This window comes from Pelophylax lessonae, assembly GCF_965119305.1.
Source record: "Pelophylax lessonae genome assembly, chromosome: 2".
NCBI classification, from domain to species: Eukaryota; Metazoa; Chordata; class Amphibia; order Anura; family Ranidae; genus Pelophylax; species Pelophylax lessonae.
Window position 1 is genome coordinate 587,786,958 of NC_138769.1, and position 22,158 is coordinate 587,809,115.

Below are 22,158 nucleotides of genomic sequence, written 5' to 3' on the forward strand. Positions count from 1 at the left end.
GGCAGAGCGGAGCAGGTGACTGACAGTCATGGCTCTCTGCTCGGAGGAAGAGAACTGAACAGCAGTATTTGATCACTCAGTTCTCACTGCAGAGTCAGCGAAAGATGGACGCTGCATCCACCTAGGCGAGTATAAATGTTTTTGTAAATCCATACTTCTAACACCTCTAGCAGTTTGTGTTTCGTGGCTACCCTCCTTTAGGCTCTTTGGCATTTACCACTTTTGGATGCATCAGATGCCTGTGCCCATCATTGCAGACTGTGGTGTTGTCCTCCAAACAGTTAAACCACTACTGCGGGATCAAAAACACGCAGAGGGGGACACATTCCAATTCAGCCTGATAGAGGCTGCAATGCAGCAAAAGGTAGGAGGCAGAGGCTGCTAGAGAGGAGAGTATGTCATCTCCTATTGCAAGGAACCATCAGCTAGGTGTTCGTTTTGGGTTTTTTATTTTAACGAGAGGGTCACTTAAAATGCTACATGGAAAACCTTGAATCTATTAAACATTTAAAATGTTATATTTAATTTCTGAGGCTTTAATAGAAATTCTGACTTTAGGTAAAGTCGCCCTTGAAAATAGCCTGCTCCTAAATTAGTTAACAGCAAATCAATTCTAATTTGCTGTACAAAAGGATGTCATTAAGATGAAAAAACAAAAACACTTCGGAACTTCTAGCGTTAATTTTTCTGAGAAGATGAAAACATGTAGGGCAAACTTTAAAATGTAACTATTTCAGTGTAATTAGGTCTACAAAAAAAAAACGTAAGCTTTTACACAGCTAAACATTTAGGTAAACAATCAGGCTACTAATTTATAATCCTGTACTAGGGTAGAAAAAAAAAAAAAAAAATTGAATGGATCAAAAAAAACACTTTTTCAATGTTAAACGAACAATCAGTCACGCCAATGAGAACCATATGAATTCATAGGTCAGTTATGCATAGCCCTTTCTGAAACAAGACATACACATAGTTTGGATTGATAGATTAACAGTTGTGACTGAATCATGCACAAGATGGGAAAATTAAATTAAGGGGGAAAAAAAAAAAAAAAATTACTGATGCACATGCCTTTGCTTTAAGCCTTTTTGCTATCTTTTGAAGTTTTTTTTTATTCTAAAGATAGTGAAAACGCTTAGAGAGAAATTTTAGTAAGGTCAAAAGACAAACTAATATTTCAAGCTAACTGACATTACATAACTGTACATTCAGGTTTGTAATTTGTGACGAAAACAGTATCTGGCCACAGTTACACTGACCACACACCGCATCCATGATTTTAACTTCAAGGCCAAAATGGCATACATATACTACCAGCAAAGCCTTAAATAGATTAAAAAAGTAATTTTAAATTTCTATATTTTTTATATTTTTTTTTTTAACATCTATTTTTCAAAAAATATTTTCTTTTACCCTCTTTAGAGGGTCTTCTAGGTTTATGTCACAACCCTGAAACATATGACATATGGCAGGTAATTTCTGCAACGTAAAATATTTAAGATGGAAAAAAACAAAAAAAAAAACCACATACTGATTTATATGCTTTTTTAAATCACATCTGGAACTCTCAACCACCTCAAATCCATTATCTCTGAGATGAATTTTAGATTCCATTATGTCCATGTTGTGGTACACATTTAATGACCAATTCCAATTTCAAAGTCTTTGCTGTCATCAGTCCAGTTAGAAATTTTAAATTAAAGACGAGAAGTTTTTTACTTTGGTGATCTGGGTGGCACATATTGCTCCTTGCCATTACGCCGTGTTGCTCCCTGAGGTGAAGACCTGCGTCCAAACTGTCGTCTCTGTTCCCTGATTTTCCCTGCACCTCCTCTCTGGGTTCCATTGTTGCGATATCCAGGGGAATCTTTGACTTTTCCTTCAAGCTTCTCATGGGGCTTTTCAGTGTTTTTCTCTGGAGTAGTGCTTTCTTCATTTTTGGCAGGTGGTGCTATGTTGGAGCGAAGCTCACGAAGTGGCTGGACTGGAGCTGGTGCAGGCTCCTTAGGAGGCTTTTGACAAACTTCAGCATAACTTAATTTACGTGGTTCCTGTGGGGGGGTGAGAAAGATAGTGATTACTAAATTTTAGAATTAAACACAAACTACTAATCAATCCTAATTTTTTTTCCAGACGGTGGCCTAATTCATTAAAAAAAAAAATTGCATGGGAATCGAATCACATTATATTTTTTTCCCCCAGTTATCTAATGCGATGCTGAAAATGTTAATTCACTATCACCTTGAGGGATCTAACCTCAAAGTAAAAACACTCCTAAAACAGCATTCAAGTCATTTCACTAAAGGAAAAAACAAAACGCATGAGATAAATGTGTGGTCAAGACATGCGGCATTTAAGGAATGAAAAGGCCAATTTTCATTGGCCTTTTAGTAGTCTACCTTTTTGGATCAGTTCCCTGAACAGTAATACATAGAGACCAAAATATAAAAAACACAATCATTGGGGTTGATTTAAAGTATAAGTGCAAAACTATTTTAGTTTTAGACAGTTGAAACGGATTAGAACCCCTGTCAGGCTTTGATTGCTGTGTGTGCTCCAGTAAGGGAGATTTACCCTCCATTTGTCCGGTTCTGTTCTTAAAAATTAAAGTAAAAGAAAATCCCAATTTTCCCTTGGAAAAGTAAAGAATGCTTCAAAAGAGGACACTGGTTCTTGAGACCTGGGGGTCTCCAAGCGATTCTTTGAATTTGTAGGGATTTCCTCACCCCCTGTTTTGGCTATGGGACAAGTAGTGAAGGGAAACTCTCCAATGACAATGTCTGTTATTGGTGAAATGAAAGCATGTGACATATTACAATTCTCATTCAATTATTTAAATTTATAAAGATATTTTGTATTTACTTAACTTTGTTTTTGATATGCCATGTCCAGTGAAAGCAGCCTCCCTTTGGCTGGTATTCTAGTTCTCTTTATTTTGTATGAATCGGTGCTAATTTTGGCAAATTTCAATTTAGTTTTAGCCTTAGGACTAAAATGGCATTTTCGTTTTAGTCCCATTTTAGTCTTCTGCAAGTTTTTTAGTCGACTAAAACAGTGGTCCTCGGGGGCCCACTAACAGGCCAGGTTTGCAAGATAACTAAATTACACCACAGGTAATCTCATTTTCTGCTCAGTGATTGCAGTATTCTAGTCTGCATCTCCCCAAGGTAATACTTAAAATCTGGCCTGTTAGTGGGCCCCGAGGACCGGAGTTGAGGACCGTCATTTGACGAAAATGTGCTATACCTTGCGTCTCGTTTTCGTCAGTTGAAAAATGCCGGTGATGAAAACGTTTTCGTTGACTAAATTAACACTGCTGTAAACTCCATTGGCTGTAATGTCATTGCACATATTACCTGAATATATTACCAACATTAAATATTAGGGAAAAATATAAGAAAAGCCTTTTTCTTAATTTAGTTTTCAGCAGCTTAGATGCTCCTTACTTTAGGGCTACAAGATTATGGAATTCTCTACCACAAGAGGTGGTTTCTGCGGGAAGTATGGTGGCTTTCAAAAGACTCTTAAGCCCCGTACACACGAGAAGAAATTCGGCCGGGAAATTTCGTCCGACGACTGATCTGCCGATTTTCGGCTTGTTAGTATGGTGCTTCCGACAACAGACTCTTCGGCCGAAATAATCCTGGAGTGCAGGCTATATAATTTTTGTCGACCGTCAAAACACGTCCAATTTTCGTCTCATTAGTACAGATTTCGATGGGGAAAAATCTTATGAGCAAGACTAGGCATGCTCAGAGTTGAAAGAACACATAAGAAAGCAATCCAACACATGACATCACTTCTGAAGTAGAATTCTGTCGGGCGGGAAAATTCGTGTGCAGTCTTGAGCACATTCCAACCAACAGACACGCACTCTGGACAAAAGACGGACGACCGGTCGGCGGAAATTCGTTGTGTGTGTACGAGGCTTTAGACGTACATCTCAAGGATCAGAACATTCAGGGGTATGTGAGATGATTACGGCCACACACCCCTACACAGGTTGAACTGGATGGACTATTGTCTTTATTCAACCTCACCTACTATGTAACGTATGCGGTGGTGCAATACATGTTTAAACTTTAATGTGCTATTACATGCTCGGGATGGAATTGTGTTGCCGATATAGAAATGGCCAGCAGAGGAGTGTTAATTTTGATGTCAATTTTTTATTTAGTTTTAGTTATAGTCTTATGCCTAAATGCCATTTTAGTTTTAGTCGTATTTTAGTCATCTGAATTGTTTTAGTCACATTTTAGTCGACTAAAATTGTGTTAACTTAGTCGACAAAAACATTTTAGTTGGTTTTAGTCGACTAAATTAACACTGGTATGATTACATCTGCAGATCACTGCAGTGCAGCTCAGAGCTCCATTTCAGTGTGATTAGGCGGAAAAAACCCAGTAACCACACTAGGAATGAATTGGGCCTTAGTTTTTTTTTTGTATTCTTATTTTCACCTGGTGATCCGGTCAGTGTTTTTCAAAAGAAAAACCTATCCTGCAGATGTAGCAGCAAAAGGGTTGAGACCATTTAACACTGACGGGGGTGCTTACAATGATTAGCTTATATGTAGAACCTTGATTCCTCAGGGGGTAATCTGCTATGCATTACATTTTTTGTTTTGGATTTAATAACGCTTTTAGGTTTGCAGTTGAACTAGGTAGCTGGTTTGGCTCTTGGGAGTAAAGAAAGGAATGATTTTTCTCAGAGGGATGAGTCTTCCCCTACATGAAGCCAAGGCTTCTTCTGTGGCAGATGAGTACTCAAAGAGCATCTAATGTGGCTCCAAAGAATGCTGGCCTGTTCTGTATCCCAGCATTCTAACCAGAGCTCTCCAAATGCTATAGTTTATGATTGACAGACAGGTCCTGCGTATGTAATTTGTATTTTAGAACAATTCCCACAGTCTTGCGTATTCTTCTTCCTGGGGTAGCTAAAACTTTTTTTTACATTGGTCGACACTCGACTAGTACCACTTCCTGTGGAGGGAGTTGCAAATTTTTAACAGTAATAACCTTTTGAAATGCAAGATTAAATCTCATTTCTTTTAACCTAAAATTGTCGCTGTATGGCCTGTTCTGGGACCTGAAACGATTACACTAGGTTTACACTTAAGCGCTTGCTGCGGCTTGGGTTTGGGAAATGCAGGAAAAAAGGTCTGCACTAATAAGGATATTAATGGTGCCCAACGGTTCTAATAAAAAGCATGTTGCAGTTAACACAGATTTGCCTGGAAAATGCAGAACCTATTAAACGCTAGCCTGACAACTGTCGAGTCCAGCAGGTGGGTTATTGGAATCAGTGCAGAGAGTAGGAAAACTAGAAATTAAAGAGGTAGTATCCCGCTTTTGGACACTTTTACCTACAGGTAAGACTATAATAAGGCTTACCTGTAGGTACAAATAATATCTCCTAAACCGGCACGGTTTTGGAGATATTTACAGTGCATGCAGCCGCTCGCGCGAGCGACGCATGCGCTCTGAAGGTCCGGGGGGACCTTCAATTATGTTTGCCGGAGCTTGCCGGAAAAGTCACTCCCGCGCGCATGCGCGGGAGTGACGTCATCGCGGCTCCGGCCAATCATCGCGTCGGAGCCGTCTCTTCCGGCCAATCAGCGCGCCGAAGCCGCCGAACCTGGAAGAGACGGTGAGGGATCATGGCAGCGCCCACAGCGATGTCCGGGGGTCCGTGCCGGGGCTTCGTTTTAAGGTAAGTTACACATAATGGGCTAGAATGCGATGCATACTAGCTCATTATGCCTTTGTCTTGCAGGTTTTTTTTTTTATTTTTTTTTTATAGGGTTTTACAACCGCTTTAAGATTTTTTTTTTGCTCATCTATAAAATACTTTTCCTTTGGAGTAAATACACCTTGTCCCTCAAGCCGTAAACTGAAGAAATGGGTTGACAACCCCTAGGAAATAGTGGACCAAGAAGCAGCTTTACCACTGCATAAACCGACTTCCCTATCAAAGCTGTAGAATTTAGATAAACCTGTACAACAGTGAAGCAACCTCTCCTTAGGGTGCCTAGGGCAGGGCCGTCTTTCCAAATGGTCATGCCCGGCAGTTGCTTGGGGGCCCCACGCAGGGTGGCAATTTACCCCGATCTGTCCGCCCCCAGTTCAAGTTATCTAGCGGTCTATCTCAAGACCAGTTTGTTCCTCCGCGGGCGCCGGCTGCTGCAGTTTCTGGCTCTGCGCTACACTGGTTGCTCAGATGGCCAGCCAGCATCTAGCAACCAGTGATGTCTGGAGGAGAGGACCCAGCATGCACAGCGGAGGATCTTCCTCCTCCGCGCCTAGAATGGCTCCACCCACCTCCTCCCTTCATGTTGGGTGCGGCCGCTGTGGAAGGTAACGAGACTGCTGCTAGTGGTCTGTCTTTCCCCTTCTCGTACAGTCGCCTACAACAGCCAATGGCTTTGTGATGATACCCACCAACCAATCAGAATTAAGGCTTTTGTATCTGGCCATACTGTATAGTGCAAATTCTGGTTACTATCCCAGCCAGGGAGTCCACAGGTGCTGCCTAGTGTCTATAAAAGCCAATGGCTTTGTGAAAACCCCTGTATTTTCCTTACATCTTTCCACCAGGGAGCTAACAGGTGCTGCATCCAATCGGCTAAAGAAGCCAATGGCTTTGTGATGACCCCCACCAACCAATCAGGATTAAGGCTTTTGTGCATGATCCTAAATCTGACCATATAGTGCAAATTCTGGTGACTATCCCAGCCAGGGAGTCCACAGGTGCTGCAAATATCAACCTATACAAGTCAATCTACACTATAAAACCACATACGACCATGTAGGTGACTGTGTGCGGGAGCTTTAATTCTGATTGGTGGGGTTTATAACAGAGAACAATGCTTATGCCTTAAAGAAAACGCATGACATTGGTTATTCACTAACAACTTCTGGACCGGAAGGTTTTCCCCCCTTAATGACCGGGCAATTTTTTGCGTTTAGGCACTGCATTATTTTAATGCACAATGACAATTGCGCGGTCGTGTGACCCTGGTACCTAAATATAATGGACGTCGCCCCCCCCCCCCCACAATATAAATTATATATATATATATATATATATATATATATATATATTTTTTTTTTTTTTTCATATTCTGCTATATGACATTCTCAAAAAAATCTAAATTTAACATTTTAGGCCAATTTGTTTTCTGCTACATTTTTTTTTTAACCAAAAATCGCATTAAGCGTATGTTGATTTGTTTGCGGTAAAGTTATCGCGTCTAACTACAGGAAAGATTTGCAATTTTTATTACTAATAATGGCGGCGATCTGCGTTTTTTTGTGGGACTGCAACATTGCGGCGTACAGATCGGACCCCTGACGTTTGACACTTTTGGGGGTACTAGTGACATTACTACAGTAATCAGTGCTAAAAATATGCACTGTTACTGTAATGACACTGGCAGGGAAGGGGTTAACCCAGTGGGTGATCAAGGGGTTAAATGTGAGCCTAGGAGAGCAATTCTAACTGTATGGGGGCGGGGCTTCTGAAATGACCATAGAGACATGTGATCCTATATAGAAGGATCACATGGCCTCTGATCATTTTAGGGAAAAAGTCAGCTGTGCTAAAAACAGCCGACCGTCATCTCTCTCAGCGGGGAACGATCGCGAGTGTCAGGCGGCAATCGGAACTGCCTTACCCGCGAAACGGCTTCCCCGCTGCCGACTGGGGGCAGGAGTGCCTCGGGCGGCACGTGCTGTAGATCTACCAATAAATATAGCCTTATCGATAATTTGCATTTTTATTCTCGTGGGTGATTGTGTAGGCAGGGCCCCAGTGCGCTGCATTGCAAGGGGGCCTATAAGGCTCTTAAGATGGTAGGTACTGGCCTAGGGTTAGGACTGAGGTTTGCCCAGGTTCAGACCGAAAGAGGAAAGCAATGTGGGCAAAAAGGATGACCTTATCTCAGTGAAGCGCCAAGGAAGGGTCCTTGCAAGAGTGCAGCTAGCTTTAAGACACTAGACGTAATGGAGACCAAAAGGAACGTTTTGCTTAACCGCTTGCCGACCGCTGCAAGTACATATACTGTGGCGGTAAGCCCCGTAGAGGCAAAGTGACGTATGGGTACGTCACTCGCCTGCGAGCCAATAGGGGGCGGGCGTGCGCTCCCGCCCCCGCTTGTTCACAGACACCCCCGTGTGTGTGCCCGGCGGACCCGATGTCAGCCGGTCACTCGCGATCGTCCGTTACAGAGGGAGAAAGGCAGGCGGCTAATGTAAACAAAGCCGCCTGTCATTCTCCCCTGTTTAAGTGCAGAGATCATACGGTCCTGCTATGCAGGATCGTATATCTCTAGTTACACAACAAGCCACATCCCATAACAGTTAAACGCACGCCCCTAGGGACACACATAACCCCTCCTTCTCCAAGTTAACCCCTTTCCCTGCCAGTGTCATTTTTACAGTAACAGTGCATATGTATAGTACTGATTACTGTAGTAATGTCACGGTACCCCCAAAAGTGTCAAAAATGTCAGTCAGTCAAGGGTCCGATCTGTCCGCCGCAATGTCGCAGTCCAGCAAAAAAAAAAAAAAAGACAAGATAGTAAACTCGATAACTTTTGCGCAAACCAATCAAAATACGCTTATTGCGATTTTTGTTTACCAAACATATGTAGCAGAAAACAAATTGGCCAAAAATTTTAAAAAATTTTGATTTTTACATTTTTTTTTGGGCATTTCATATAAAAAAAAGTGAAAAATATTGTTTTTGCAAAATTGTCGCTCTTTGGTTTATAGCGCATGATCGCACAGGTGATCAAATACCACCAAAAGAGCTCTGTGGGAAAAAAAGGATAGCAAATTTGTTTAGATACAGCGTCGCACGACCACGCACGCAATTGTCCGTTAAAGTCACGCAGTGCCGAATCGCAAAATAGGGCCTGGTCAGGAAGGGGGTAAAATCTTCTGGGGTCTAAGTGGTTAAGAAGCGATAAAGGAACATCTCAAATAGGCTCAGAAGGGAAATTTTGTAAAACTATCAACACCAGGTAAGTAAGGTCCCATAGAGCAAGGTGGACTATGAAGGCAAACACCTTGCACAAAAGGCCTTAAGAATTAAGAGGATGGTTTCTAGAAAAGATTGGTGTGGAGTTAGGCAGAATGCACCCCACAACATTATCTAGGGTTACATTTCGGAGCCTCACACCAGGCAAAATAAGCCTTCCTTGCACTATGGTACAACTTTTGTGTTGGGAGGGGCGGGAAGAACGCAACCAGAAAGTAAACTCCAAAGGCTAAACTTAGCCAACTGGGTAATGTGAAGCTCAACCAAATAGGAGCTCACCCAGGTAAATGACCCATAAGAGAAACAAAAAAACATTCTCTTATAAAACAGCAGCCTGCAAAACCTTGCGGCCTGAAGATGCCAATAAATCTACCTTGTAGATTTTAGTAAAAGTATGCACAGACAACCAAGTCGCCGTCTTACAAACTTGTAAAACAGAGACCTGATGTTGAAAAGCCCAAGAGGCACTCAGCGCTCTAGTGGAATGCTGCATCACATGGAAAGGCGGAACCTGACCCTTGATGGAATAAGCCTGAACAACTGTCTGCCTGATCCATCTTGAAATGGTCGCAGCAGACGCAGCTAAAAATTTGCAAGGGCCTTCCGTGAAAACAAAGTCAGATTTCTAAAGGACTCCGTAATTGTCAGAAACTCATCGCCTGGACCACATCCAGGGAATGCAAGGCAATTTCCTTGGGATGCTTAGGTCATAAAGGCAACACAAAGTCTTCATTAAGGTGAAAATCTGACACCACTTTAGAGAGAAAAAATTAGGTTGGAGGACCACTTTATTTCTGTGGACCACGAAATAAGGCAGACAGGACAGCGCCGCCAACTCATATACTCCGCGAGCAGAAGTAATAGCCACCAAAAAGGTAACCTTTTGCGACAAGGAAAGCAGAGAAATCTCCCTAATGTTCTCAAAAGGAGGCTTTTGAACAGACACCAGATTGAGGTCCCACGGAGGTAAACGGAGGAGCCAGATGACGCACCCCTTGAATAAAAGTGTGAATCAAACTATTGTTACCCAATGGACTTTTGGATGTAAATGGCCAAGGCCCTTGATCGTGCCCAAGGCCAAGTGCTGCTCAACCCCTTTTTGTAAAAAGACCAAAACCCTAGCTATAGAAAACCAGCTGCAGCGATTCACACCATGAAATGTACGATTTCCACATACGATTATATATCTTCCTAGGATGTCGATATCCTGGCCTTCAAAAGGGTAGGAATCACTGAGTCGGAAAGACCTCTATTCCTCAACACCTTGCTTTCAACAGCCAGGCCATTAAAGCCAGCGACTGTAAAGCAGGATGGAAGATCGGTCCATGAGACAGCAGATCTTCCCATAGAGGAAGTCGCCAAAGAGGATCCGCGACCAGTTTTACAAGTTCTGCGTACCAAGACCGCGGAGGCCAGTCTGGTGCCACCAGAACGACCAGAATGCCTTGCACCGCCACCCGGCAAAGAAACCTCGGCAGGAGTACGAGCGGAGGGAAGTCATAAATCATGCGAGATCGGTTCCAAAGAGCCACCAGAGCTGTGGCGTAGGCCAGAGGATCCCGAGACCTGGCCACAAACCGCTGAACTTTGCTGTTGCGACGAGACCTAAACAGAACCACCTCCGGAGTCCCCCACCGGGCACACAGGTGAAACGCTTCCGGATGAAGGGAGCATTCCCTTGATCCAACACCTGACGATCAGATAATCCGCTTGGCAATTCTCCACAACCGGAACGTGGACTGCGGAAAGAGCTGGAACAGTCATCCCCCCCAAACCAGAATCTCGGCCACCACCTTGGCCGCCAAGGCACGCTTGGTGCCCCCTTGATTGATGCAAGCCACAGCCGTAGCATTGTCTGACTGTATCTGAACCGAAGAGCAGTGAAGTCGATCATCCAATGGAGCAGGCATAGCTTGATCGCTCTTGGCTCCAGAATATTGATCGGCAAGGAAGACTCCTCTGTGGCCCAGGTCCCCTGGGCAAAAAGTTTCCATAGCACTCCACCCCAGCCTGATAGGCTGGCATCAGTGATCACCACTGTCCAGAACAGCAGGAAAGACTTGCCCTGACACAGAACAGATGACTGGATCCACCAGAATAGAGCAGACTTCGTGAGATGGCTCAAACAAATCTTCTGGTCCAATGACCTAGGATCCCTGATCCACTTCGCCAGAATCTCCTTCTGCAAAGGTCTTGAGTGAAACTGCGCAAACAGGACTGCTTTGAAAGTCGACACCATCAGGTCCAGAGCCTTCATGCAAGTCTGATTTTTTCCATTAGCAACCTGGTCGCCCTTTGCAGTTACTGAAGCTTGTCTAAGGGAAGAAAGATCCTTGCCAGAGCAGTCGAGAGTCAGCCACAGGCAAGTGACCCATACGGATGGCATCAGAGCAGATTTCTGGAAATTGACCATCCACCCGAAGTCCTGAAGGGTCTTAACCGTAATGGAGATGTTGCCCAACAGATCCGAATAAGAGACTGCTTGCAACAGGAGATCGTCCAGATATCCAGGCGCAGACACCATGTCTCATTCTTGAGTGTCTCAGTCACGAGTGTTGCACAGTTTCACCACCAGTTATGAACTCTGATCATGTCTTCTCTGCTTTATTACAGGTAAATGTCTTTCGCTATCCATGTGTACACCCTGCTCTGCCTAGGACACTGCTCTCTTTATTTTTTGGTAAATGTCTTTCGCCATCTCTGAACTTTTATATTTAATGCTAGTTCTTTAACAAATGAGCAACAACTGGTGACTGATTCAACCCCATTTAGCTTGAGTGATCAAGAGACTTCCATTACCTTTTATGACCCTTGCCTTTGTCTGTGGTCTGGTTTTGTCCATCTCTCCTCCCATATTCCTGTGTTCCAAATCAGATCCTATATTGATCAATTGACAAATGCTTGCCCACAAAAGCTCCCTATAAATTTAAAGCATTCTATGGGGAGGCGCAGACAGGGGCAAGGCGCAGACACCATGTCTCATTCTGGAGTGTCTCAGTCACAAGTGTTGCACAGTTTCACCACCGCAGTTTAACTACAGCAGCATAACTAAAGCTGCATGAAGATATAACAAGAACTCTTTGGAAAGACGGCAAGCAAACCAGCACTCGACATTTAATGTAATCTATTTGAAGTCAGATTCCCACTTTCTATCCATAAACATGCTCCTTCTACTCTCTCACATCGGTGTCTTCTATCTTCAAAATAGCCTTACACTACCCCTCTTCTCCACCCCACAGCATACACATAGCACCCTCACTCCTACCCTCTCCCTACCACTGTACCTATCACCTCCTTCAGTTGCTGAGCCCACATGCTAACCTAAACACCAGGGCAATTAGACATGTGCGCTCATACACATCCCACTCCCATCTTGCCTTTCTCACCCTCCTCCTCCTAGCCTCAGGGGACATTTACCCAAATCCTGGCCCTCCATTTTCTTACTGCAAACCACATATTCCACACCCCTCCTCCTCTGACAACAGCCGCAATCTACTCAGTTTAATTTCTGTCCCCCTGCTTCCTATAAACAGCCCTTTGGAATGCTCGCTCCATCTGTAACAAGCTCACATCTGTGCATGACCTATCTCTCATAGCTTTAACATCCTCGCCATAACTGAAACCTGGCTTCAAAATTTTGGACTGCTTCTCCTGCTGCCCTCTCCTATGGTGGCCTCCACTGGATTCACCCCCCCAGACCCAGCGGACAGAAAAGAGGTGGAGTTGGATTCCTTTTATCCCCGCAAAGCACCTACAAAGTCCTTCCAAAACCTCCCTCTCTGTCACGCTTCTTTTGAGATGCACTGTATTCGTCTTGTTTTCTCCCATTTCTTTAAGGATTGCAGCAATTTATCGGCCCCCTGGACCAGCATCACGCTTTTTTGATGACTTTGCTGCCTGGCTACCCTACTTTCTCTCTGAAATACCCACTATCATTCTTGGTGACTTCAACATCCCTTTCAATGTTAACAGCCCAGCTACAACTCAACTTCTCAACTTAACCTCCTCTTTTTGACCTAACCCAATGGACACACACTTCCACTCACTCCAATGGTAATACCCTTGACCTTATATTCTCCCATCTCTGCTCTGCCGACAACCTCACCAACACCCCCTTTCCTCTCTCTGATCACAACCTCATCAGTTTCACTGTATCCTTGCCTCAAATCACCCATCCCCCAAAGCCGCAAACAATTACTTTTAGGAACCTTGGTCACTTTAACACCTCTCTCCTCTATTCTGCTACTGACCACCTACATGACAATCTCTCCCCTGTCCTGACCACCTCTGTTTACAACAGCTCACTCTCATCACTTGATGCACTTGCTCCTCTAACTACACGCAGAATCAAGCCCTGACCATTGCAAACCTGGCAAACTGACAAGAGTAGTAATCTCAAGAGACACTGCCGTGTTCTTGGACGGTGGCGTAAAACCAAATGCCTGCAGGACTTCACCCTATATAAATCTTCCCTCCAAACATACAATTCATGCCTCTATGCGGCCAAACAAGCCTACTTTGTCTCTCTTATTACTACCCTGTCATCCAGTCCACGTCGGCTCTTCTCAACTTTTAACTCTCTGCTTCATCCCCCACCCCCTCTACTCACTAACTCAATCACTTCAAAGACAAGGTTGATGCAATACGTGAGGACGCCCCCACTGTGCGCACATCTTCCCCACTCTACATACCTTGCTTAACAGTACAGTCAACACTCTCCTCCTTTGAACTGGCTACTACTGAAGAGGTTAAAAACATTTTCTCAGATGCCCGCCTAACCACCTGTTCCCTCACAACTACTACAGACACCCTCTTACTCACATCTTCAATCTCTCCCTCTCTAGTGGCACCTTCCCCTCCCCTCTAAAACATGTGCAGATCACTCCCATACTTAAAAAGCCCTCACTGGACCCTACCAACCTGAACAACTTAAGACCCATCTCACTGCTCCCATTCACTTCTAAACTTCTAGAACGCTTAGTCTACAACCGTCTCAGCTCCTACTTCAGAAAAAAACCTTCTTGATCCCTTAGACTGACTTTTGCTCACAGCACCCCACAGAAACTGCCTTACTAAAACTCACCAATGATCTACTGCCAAAACCAATGGCCACTACTCCATACTCTTATTACTTGACCTCTCTGCGGCCTTTGACACTGTTGACCACCCGCTCCTTCTTAATAAACTGTTCCCTTGGCCTCCAAGATTCTGCTTTATCTTGGTTCTCCTCCTACCTATCGCAGCGCTCCTTCAGTGTTACCCACAACTCTACCTCCTCCCCATTGCCCCTTTCTGTGGGGGTTCCCCAAGGCTCTGTTCTTGGACCCCTCCTCTTCTATCTACACCGCCTCCCTCGGTCACTTGATAACCGCCCACGGTTTCCAATACCATCTATACGCCAATGACACTCAAATCTATCTGTCTACTTCTCACCTCACTCCTTCAGTCTCCTCTCGCATTGCTAACTTACTTACTGACATATCAACATTGATGTCGTACCACTTCCTCAAACTAAATCTATCTAAACTGAGCTGGTAATTCTCCCCGCCCCCCCCCCGCCCGTGCCCCCCTCCATGACTTCCATCAAAACTAGTTATGCAACCATCAATCCCTCCCCTCATGCCAGGGTACTAGGTGTAATCCTAGACTCTAACCTGTCCTTTCAGCCCCAAATCCAATCATTGTCAAAAACTTGTAGACTTTACCTCCGCAACATCTCTAAAATTCGCCCCTTTTTAACAACTGAAACCACCAAGCTACTCATTCACGCCCTTGTTATTTCTTGCCTCGACTACTGCAACTCCCTTCTCATAGGCCTACCACTTCATAGGCTATCCCCTCTTCAGTCTATCATGAATGCTGCTGCCAGGCTTATCCACCTTACCAACCGCTCAGTGTCTGCCTCCCTTCTCTGCCAATCCCTACACTGGCTCCCGAGATCCCAGTAAATTAAAATTGAAAATACTAACCATAACATACAAAGCCATTCACAACTCTGCCCCGAGCTACATCACCAATCTTGTCTCCAAATATCACCCAAACCGTCCTCTCCGCTCAAGACGACCTACTCTCAAGCTCCCTTGTCGTCTCCTCCCATGCTCGTCTCCAGGATTTCTCCAGGGCCTCTCCCATCCTCTGGAATGCTCTACCTCAACCTGTACAGCTATCTCCTACTCTAGCTGCTTTCAGGCGATCCCTGAAAACTCATCTCTTCAGGGAAGCCTATCACACCGCCAACTAATCTTCCATCATCTCATTCCCTACTGTTATAATCTCTTGTAACACCAGCCCCACCCATTAGATTGTAAGCTCTTCTGAGCAAGGCCCTCTTAATCCTCTTGTATTTTATTGTATTGTAACTGTATTGTCTCCCTCTAACATTGTAAAGCGCTGCGTCAACTGCTGGCGCTATAGAAATTCTGAATAATAATATCCCTCGCTGACGTAACAAGGCCAGCACCTTGGTAAAAACTCTAGGAGCGGCGGTGAGACCAAAAGATAACGCCACAAATTGAGAATGCTCCTCTGCCACCACAAAGCGGAGGAATCGTTGATATCCCTCGAAGATGGGGTGTGGAGATACGCATCCTTGATATCTAGGAATGCCATAAAACCCCCTTGGTTCAAGGATGCCACCACTGACCAAATGGACTCCATTCAAAACTCCTGCACCCGCACAAAGCGGTTCAGAGCCTTGAGATCCAGGATGGGACGCACCTTGCCCTCCTTTCTGGGTATTGTGAACAGGGTTGAATAGAAACCCGGAGAGCGTTCCTGTGGCAGAACCGGAACAATCACTCCTAGAGCCAGGAGATCATGCACAGCTGCCCAAAGATCCTTCAAACGCTCCGCAGACAGGTGAAGATTTGACTGAAAAAAACCTGTCCCCCCGGGCGGGACCAAAATTCTATCTTGTACCCGGAACAAACCAGCTCGCAACCCAATTGTCCTGAATGAAGGAATCCCAGGGTTACCGAAAGCAGCGCAGATGTCCCCCCAACCCAGAGACGGGTGAGAGTGCCCCTTCATGCTGAAAGAGGACTTGTCTGCAGCACTAGAATGGTTTTGGGCTTGCTCCAATGCTTTTTAGCCCCTCCAGAAGCTCTGAAAGGCTTACCCTTTTCTTGCACCCCGGAGGCACAAAAAAAAAAAAAAAACGTCTGAGCAGTAAAGGAAGGACTCCACTTAGTACGGGGTGTTTTACCTTTGGAGGATTGATAAGAGTACTCTTTCCGCCCGTCAAACCTTTAATCAACTAATCCAAAGAGTCTGAAAAGGGAGATCCGTCAGGGCTTTCTTTGAAGCTTGGTCAGCGACCAGCTCTTCCCCACAGCCCAAACACTGGCCACCAGGGGAGCCGCATCCAGGGAGGCATTACACAGGAACACCAGGGCCTGGGCCACCTGGTCCAAAAGTTCCAGCTGTTTCGGAGGCACAAAGACCCCTTCAGGGCCCTAATCCATTCCGTAACCGTCTGTGAAACCAAAACAGACAAACCGGTTTTAAAATGGAACCCACCAACACGTGAAAATGGCGGGAAAGGGATTCCACCCGCATGTTAACCGGATCCGTAAAAACCGGGGAATCTTCCACAGGCACAATAGTAGATTTATTCAATCAGGAAACAGGGTGGGCCACTTTAGGTTGGACCGTATCAGCAAAAGGATACCGGTGTTTAAAGCGTTTTGGCACCACTAACACGTGCTTAACACACCATCGCTCATTCACAATATCATGAAAGGTATCGGGACAGGGGAAAAACCTTGCCAGATTTTTGAGTCTTGCGGGAACCAAAAGCCACCTGTGTCCCTGCCGGCGTGGGCTCTTGCCAATTTTAAATTTTCCTGCACTGAAATAATCAAGGCTTCCAAAGAGTTCCCGTGCTGCAGCTGAAGACAGGTCCTCTTCACCATCCGGCTGTGATGACAGTAACCCTTCAAGTGGGGGGCGGCATCCGGGGCAAACCACATCAGCCTCTGAAACAGAGGACACCAGTAGAGGAGAAGGCAGGGGCTGTTTCCGGCTATTACCTTTTTCATGACAAAAATCAACTTTTGTTGCCAGGCTTACCAGAGCTGCTGAAATTGTGGCCAGCGACTGATCCGGAAAGCCTGGGAGTCGCACAGAGTGGGTCTAAGACTCCATATTTAAAGTTTTTAAAAATTGGAGTACTGTCGCTTTAAGAAGCGCCGATCGCAGCGGTCTGCAGAGTCCTCCTTTAAACTACACTAACAGCAGAGTGTGCAGGGATATGCACGCAAAGACCCCAGTATTGTACCACCTTCAAAGAAAAAAAATTCCTGATCGTCCTCAGCAGCATGGAGAAGAGACAGGAAATAACCTCGACCAGCAGCAGTAAGCAGAAGTGATTTAAAAGGTTACGCTGCACAATGCAGTACAGAGGACTATAAAACATGGTTCCCAATACATTGCAATTAGAAGCGCAGGGAAATTGGCTGTTACATACTTACAAGTCAATGGTTTAATTCAGGACATTGCCCCCACTTAAGATGGCAGCGCCCAGAGCTTGCCATGCGGCCAGGGACAGACACCATGAAGGCCTAGAGGATCCAAAATAGGACACAACAAGACAAGGTATCATGCTACCCCCCTCAGGGCGCCGGGTGCTCCAGTCACATAGCCCCACACAGGAATGGAAAAAGAGGGAGCTAGGCACACAGGCTGGGTATCGGGCAGGCCAGGGGGATCTTTTAGGAGGCACAGGTCTCATTATCCCCAGGAGGGGACCCACATCCCCCAAGGGGCGGGGGGGGGGTGTCGCATTTACTCATACCATGGACCGGGTGGGCTCAGCTCTGGGCAGACTTCCTCCCACCCGAAGTACATGGATAAATACATGGATTCTCAAAGTAATGGATGTTGACATTTACACACAAGGGGGGGGTTGACAAAAAAAGTTCTTACCTGCGTGCTCGGAGCAGGAGACACACTTGCTATAGGTGCAGCGGTGGTAGATTTGGGTGGTTTTACAGAAGTAGCATTGCACACTGGTAATACTGCCGATGTCTGGCTGGCAACATCTTTATGACAAGAAATTTCTGTAGCCTTTTTCTCAATAGGATTACTAAGCAAAATACAGTAAGGGAAAAAAAAAATCATCATATTGTCATCTTATACAAAATTACCCATCCCAAAAGAACTTTCGCTACCAGGCACCCATAACATGCAATAAGGGAAACACCAATATTCGGAGTATAAAGCCCTCAGATCTCATAATCTTGCAATCATTGGAGGGAACACTACAGTCATTCTGAGCATGGCAAGCAAAAGGGAAGCAAAAAAGGGGAACAAAGGGGGGGGTGGGGGGATGGGAGCAAGATAGAGCAAGAGAAAAAAAAAGATGAAGACTGGGGAAACGAGGGAAAAAAAGTAAAGGACAGACTCAGATTCTGACTGCATGTCCATTTTTCCTCTAAGCGCGATACTTAATCATCACAGGGCTAAAGGAACGTTAACCTTCTCATCCAGACCCTAACTTAATTTCTGCCAAATTTTATTTGATCCAACTAGTGCACACTGTGCCAGTCAAAAGAAAAAAACATGACAGGAAAGAAATCTCCCCCCCCCCCCCCCCACAACCCAAGGCAGATCTACTTCAGAAAACGAGTTACCCTAAATCTGCTTGGATAATGACCCTTCCGGGAGTGAATTTCTATGGTCAATGCAGGAAAAAAAAAAAAAAAAGCATGAAGTCAGCAGGAAGAACCAGTTTGAGCTGTTGGGAAACCACAGATCAATGCTTATGGAAATGTAGATTTCACACATGACTTCAGGGGGACCAGTTCTCTGCAATGGAGCAGAGAAGGCAGGAGGCGCCAGTATTCATTACTGCAGTGTAGGTTTCCCAGCAGACGAGTTTTCTGCAATGGAATTGTGTTGAGGGGCACAGGCAGGAAGAGAGAAGTACGTAGTCTTTTCACAGGTATGCGATTTGCTGAAAGGGATTTATAATGTGAAGGTGCAGGACATAATGGTTGACAGTTTAACCATTTCCAACCCTACCTCCTTGGGATCACTTTCAGCCAAACTCTAATCAACTAACCTTCAGTTGCTAAATGTATTGGGAGTTTTTGCTTAGCTGAGCTGTTGGGGGGGGGGGGGGGTATTTTTGTAAGCTCTTTCCGTAAAATCTCTCTGATGTCCATCGACAGACGCAGCCTCATTTCCATGAGCTGAGTGGGTTATGCTCCTCCCATCAGGAGTCTAGGCAGGAAAATTATGTACACGCCCTAGGGGCTGTCCCTCCAGGCATAACCCCCCACTGCCACAGCACATCAGTTTAGTTTAAAAGCAGTGAAGACAAAAGAACCAACAGGAGCGGTTGCTGCGTCTGTCACAATGGAAATCAGAGAAAAACTTTTTTACGTTAAGATCTTACAAAAACCGTATTTTCTCTATTCTTCAATCGACAGACGCAGCCTCACCTCCATGAGCTGAGTGGGACGTCCCAATGCAGTATAGGCATGAAGGGTGGGAAAACGCAACCAGACAGGAACGTCAAATCCAAGAGGCTAAACCTAGCCAACCAGGCAACAGAGCTCAACCAAACAGGAGCTCACCAAGGTAAAAGACCGCTAAGAGAACAACAAAAAACATTCTCTTATGAAACGGAAGCCTGCAAAGCCTTGACAAAAGAGGCATCCAAAGATGCCAACAAATCCACTTTGTAAAATTGTGCGCCTTCACAGGGAAAGGAGGAACCTAACCCTTGATTGAACATGTAAAAAATAATGCTCAATGCTAGGGACCAAAATGACTAGTTGCTGTGCACAGTCCAGTCATCAACCATCCAAAGATCCCTTAGGATATCTCTATTGGTCATCCACCGAGGCGGGGAGCCACCGCAACTCAAAACAGATACTGGACAAAAATGTATTTTGGAACCACTAGACAGATCCAAAGAATGGCTGCAACAAGGGATGCTCACGCCCGCTTATTTCAAAAATGCAAAAACTTTATTGGATATAAGGCATAACACGATAAAATTACCCTTTGACAAAAGGGAATGATTAGGAGTACATATGATATCAGCTGGGATGACATACAAAACATGTGACATAAAAACAACAACATAACAATGACTCACACATACATGGCTGGCCACACACACTAGGAATAATGATACACTGTAGAAGTGGCTTCCAGCATATAGCTCATATGAGAGCTTTGTTAATGCTGTCAGAGCCACTTCCCGTGCATCTGCATGCCACTGTGATGGAATGACAATTTCCAAGATGGTAAGTACCCAATACAACACTGTGATATTTATAGATGGATCAAAACATTTTGGTATTATTCCTTCAACCTCATATAACTTATCATGCGAAAATGTATACTTAGGAGTGTCTGCACCTGACAGAGGTACTAGACCATTGCTGAACCTGGTCAATTGACCAATCAGCTATGTAAATAGAGTGGAAAGGTGGGGATGGCTGAAGGTCAGTCAAGGCGTCCTCATATACTATTGGGATATCTTGGTATATGTCCACACAAAAGGTATATGGAATGATGGCATGAAAGGGGGATATGGGGAGGATGAAAACTGGTCTGTCCTTGAAGGTGGACGATTGGATGGCCAGTCCTGTAATTGATGGAGTCAATGGCAATTTGTTTTACCAAAATGATGATGTTGGGCAATTTAGACCATCGTGGTTGTCCCGAGGCAGGGATGTATGCAAATTCAAAGTAAGTCTTAGTAGGTAGTTGGAGCGGGGGAGAGACGCTAAAAACCACTAGGGTAGCGCAGGCTCGCACCGTATCTAGCAATGGTGAGTGATAAGTGTCAGGCAGCTATCAAACTGTCTCAAAATAGCCTTCTACTGCACCCAGACTCCAATAGCTATATGTTTCACCGATGTTCATAGCCTTTTCTCAATCCCCATTTATAGCTAATGCCCACCATGCATTTGATTGTAAGTGGCTCGCTCCGAATAATACATCAGTCTGTCTCCCAATTCAGTAGCCTTCGGTGTAGCTCAGCTTCTTCGAGACGCTATAGATCAGCAGCGTCTCCCGCACATGGCGGTTCCTGTGCCAGAACCGCCGGGTTCGCTGATTGGCTGTTTTGCCGACTCTTCCAATAGGTGTGTGTGTGGCCGGCGTGTGACGTCAACGCGTTTCATGTGCGTGACGAATCGTGCGTCACGCACGCGAAACGCGTTGATGTCACACGCCGGCCACACACACACCTATTGGAAGAGTCGGCAAAACAGCCAATCAGCGAACCCGGCCGTTCTGGCACAGGAACCGCCATGTGCGGGAGACGCCGCTGATCTATAGCGTCTCGAAGAAGCTGAGCTACACCGAAGGCTACTGAATTGGAAGACAGACGGATGTATTATTCGGAGCGAGCCACTTACAATCAAATGCATGGTGAGCATTAGCTATAAATGGGGATTGAGAAAAGGCTATGAACATCGGTGAAACATATTGAATTGGTTGGAGTCTGGGTGCAGTAGAAGACTATTTTGAGACAGTTTGATAGCTGCCTGACACTATCACTCACCATTGCTAGATACGGTGCGAGCCTGCGCTACCCTAGTGGTGTTTAGCGTCTCTCCCCCGCTCCAACTACCTACTAAGAGACTTACTTTGAATTTGCATACATCCCTGCCTCGGGACAACCACGATGGTCTAAATTGCCCAACATCATAATTTTGGTAAAACAAGTTGCCATCGACTCCATCAATTACAGGACTGGCCATCCAATCGTCCACCTTCAAGGACAGACCAGTTTTCATCCTCCCCATATCCCCCTTTCATGCCATCATTCCATATACCTTTTGTGTGGACATACACCAAGATATCCCAATAGTATATGAGGACGCCTTCACTGACCTTCAGCCATCCCCTCCTTTCCACTCTATTTGCATAGTTGATTGGTCAATTGACCAGGTCCAGCAATGGTCTAGTATCTCTGTCAGGTGCAGACACTCCTCTAAGTATACATTTTCGCATGATAAGTTATATGAGGTTGAAGGAATAATACCAAAATGTTTTGATCCATCTATAAATATCGCAGTGTTGTATTGGGTACTTACCATCTTGGAAATTGTCATTCCATCACAGTGGCATGCAGATGCATGGGAAGTGGCT

The 22,158-nt window shown here is 45.0% G+C and overlaps 1 protein-coding gene across 1 annotated transcript in view; it reads right to left on the minus strand.

Moving 5' to 3' along the window:
• Positions 1 to 900: 900 nt before the first annotated feature.
• The window catches only part of LARP4 (La ribonucleoprotein 4), a 178,147-nt gene continuing 156,889 nt past the window's right edge, over positions 901 to 22,158 (minus strand). The window contains exons 15-16 of the mRNA XM_082247084.1: positions 17,968 to 18,127; positions 901 to 2,051 (exon numbers count right to left, since the gene is read on the minus strand). Coding sequence (XP_082103210.1) covers positions 1,716 to 2,051; positions 17,968 to 18,127 — 496 coding nt within the window. The 3' untranslated portion in view covers positions 901 to 1,715. The remainder of the gene's footprint in view (positions 2,052 to 17,967; positions 18,128 to 22,158) is intronic.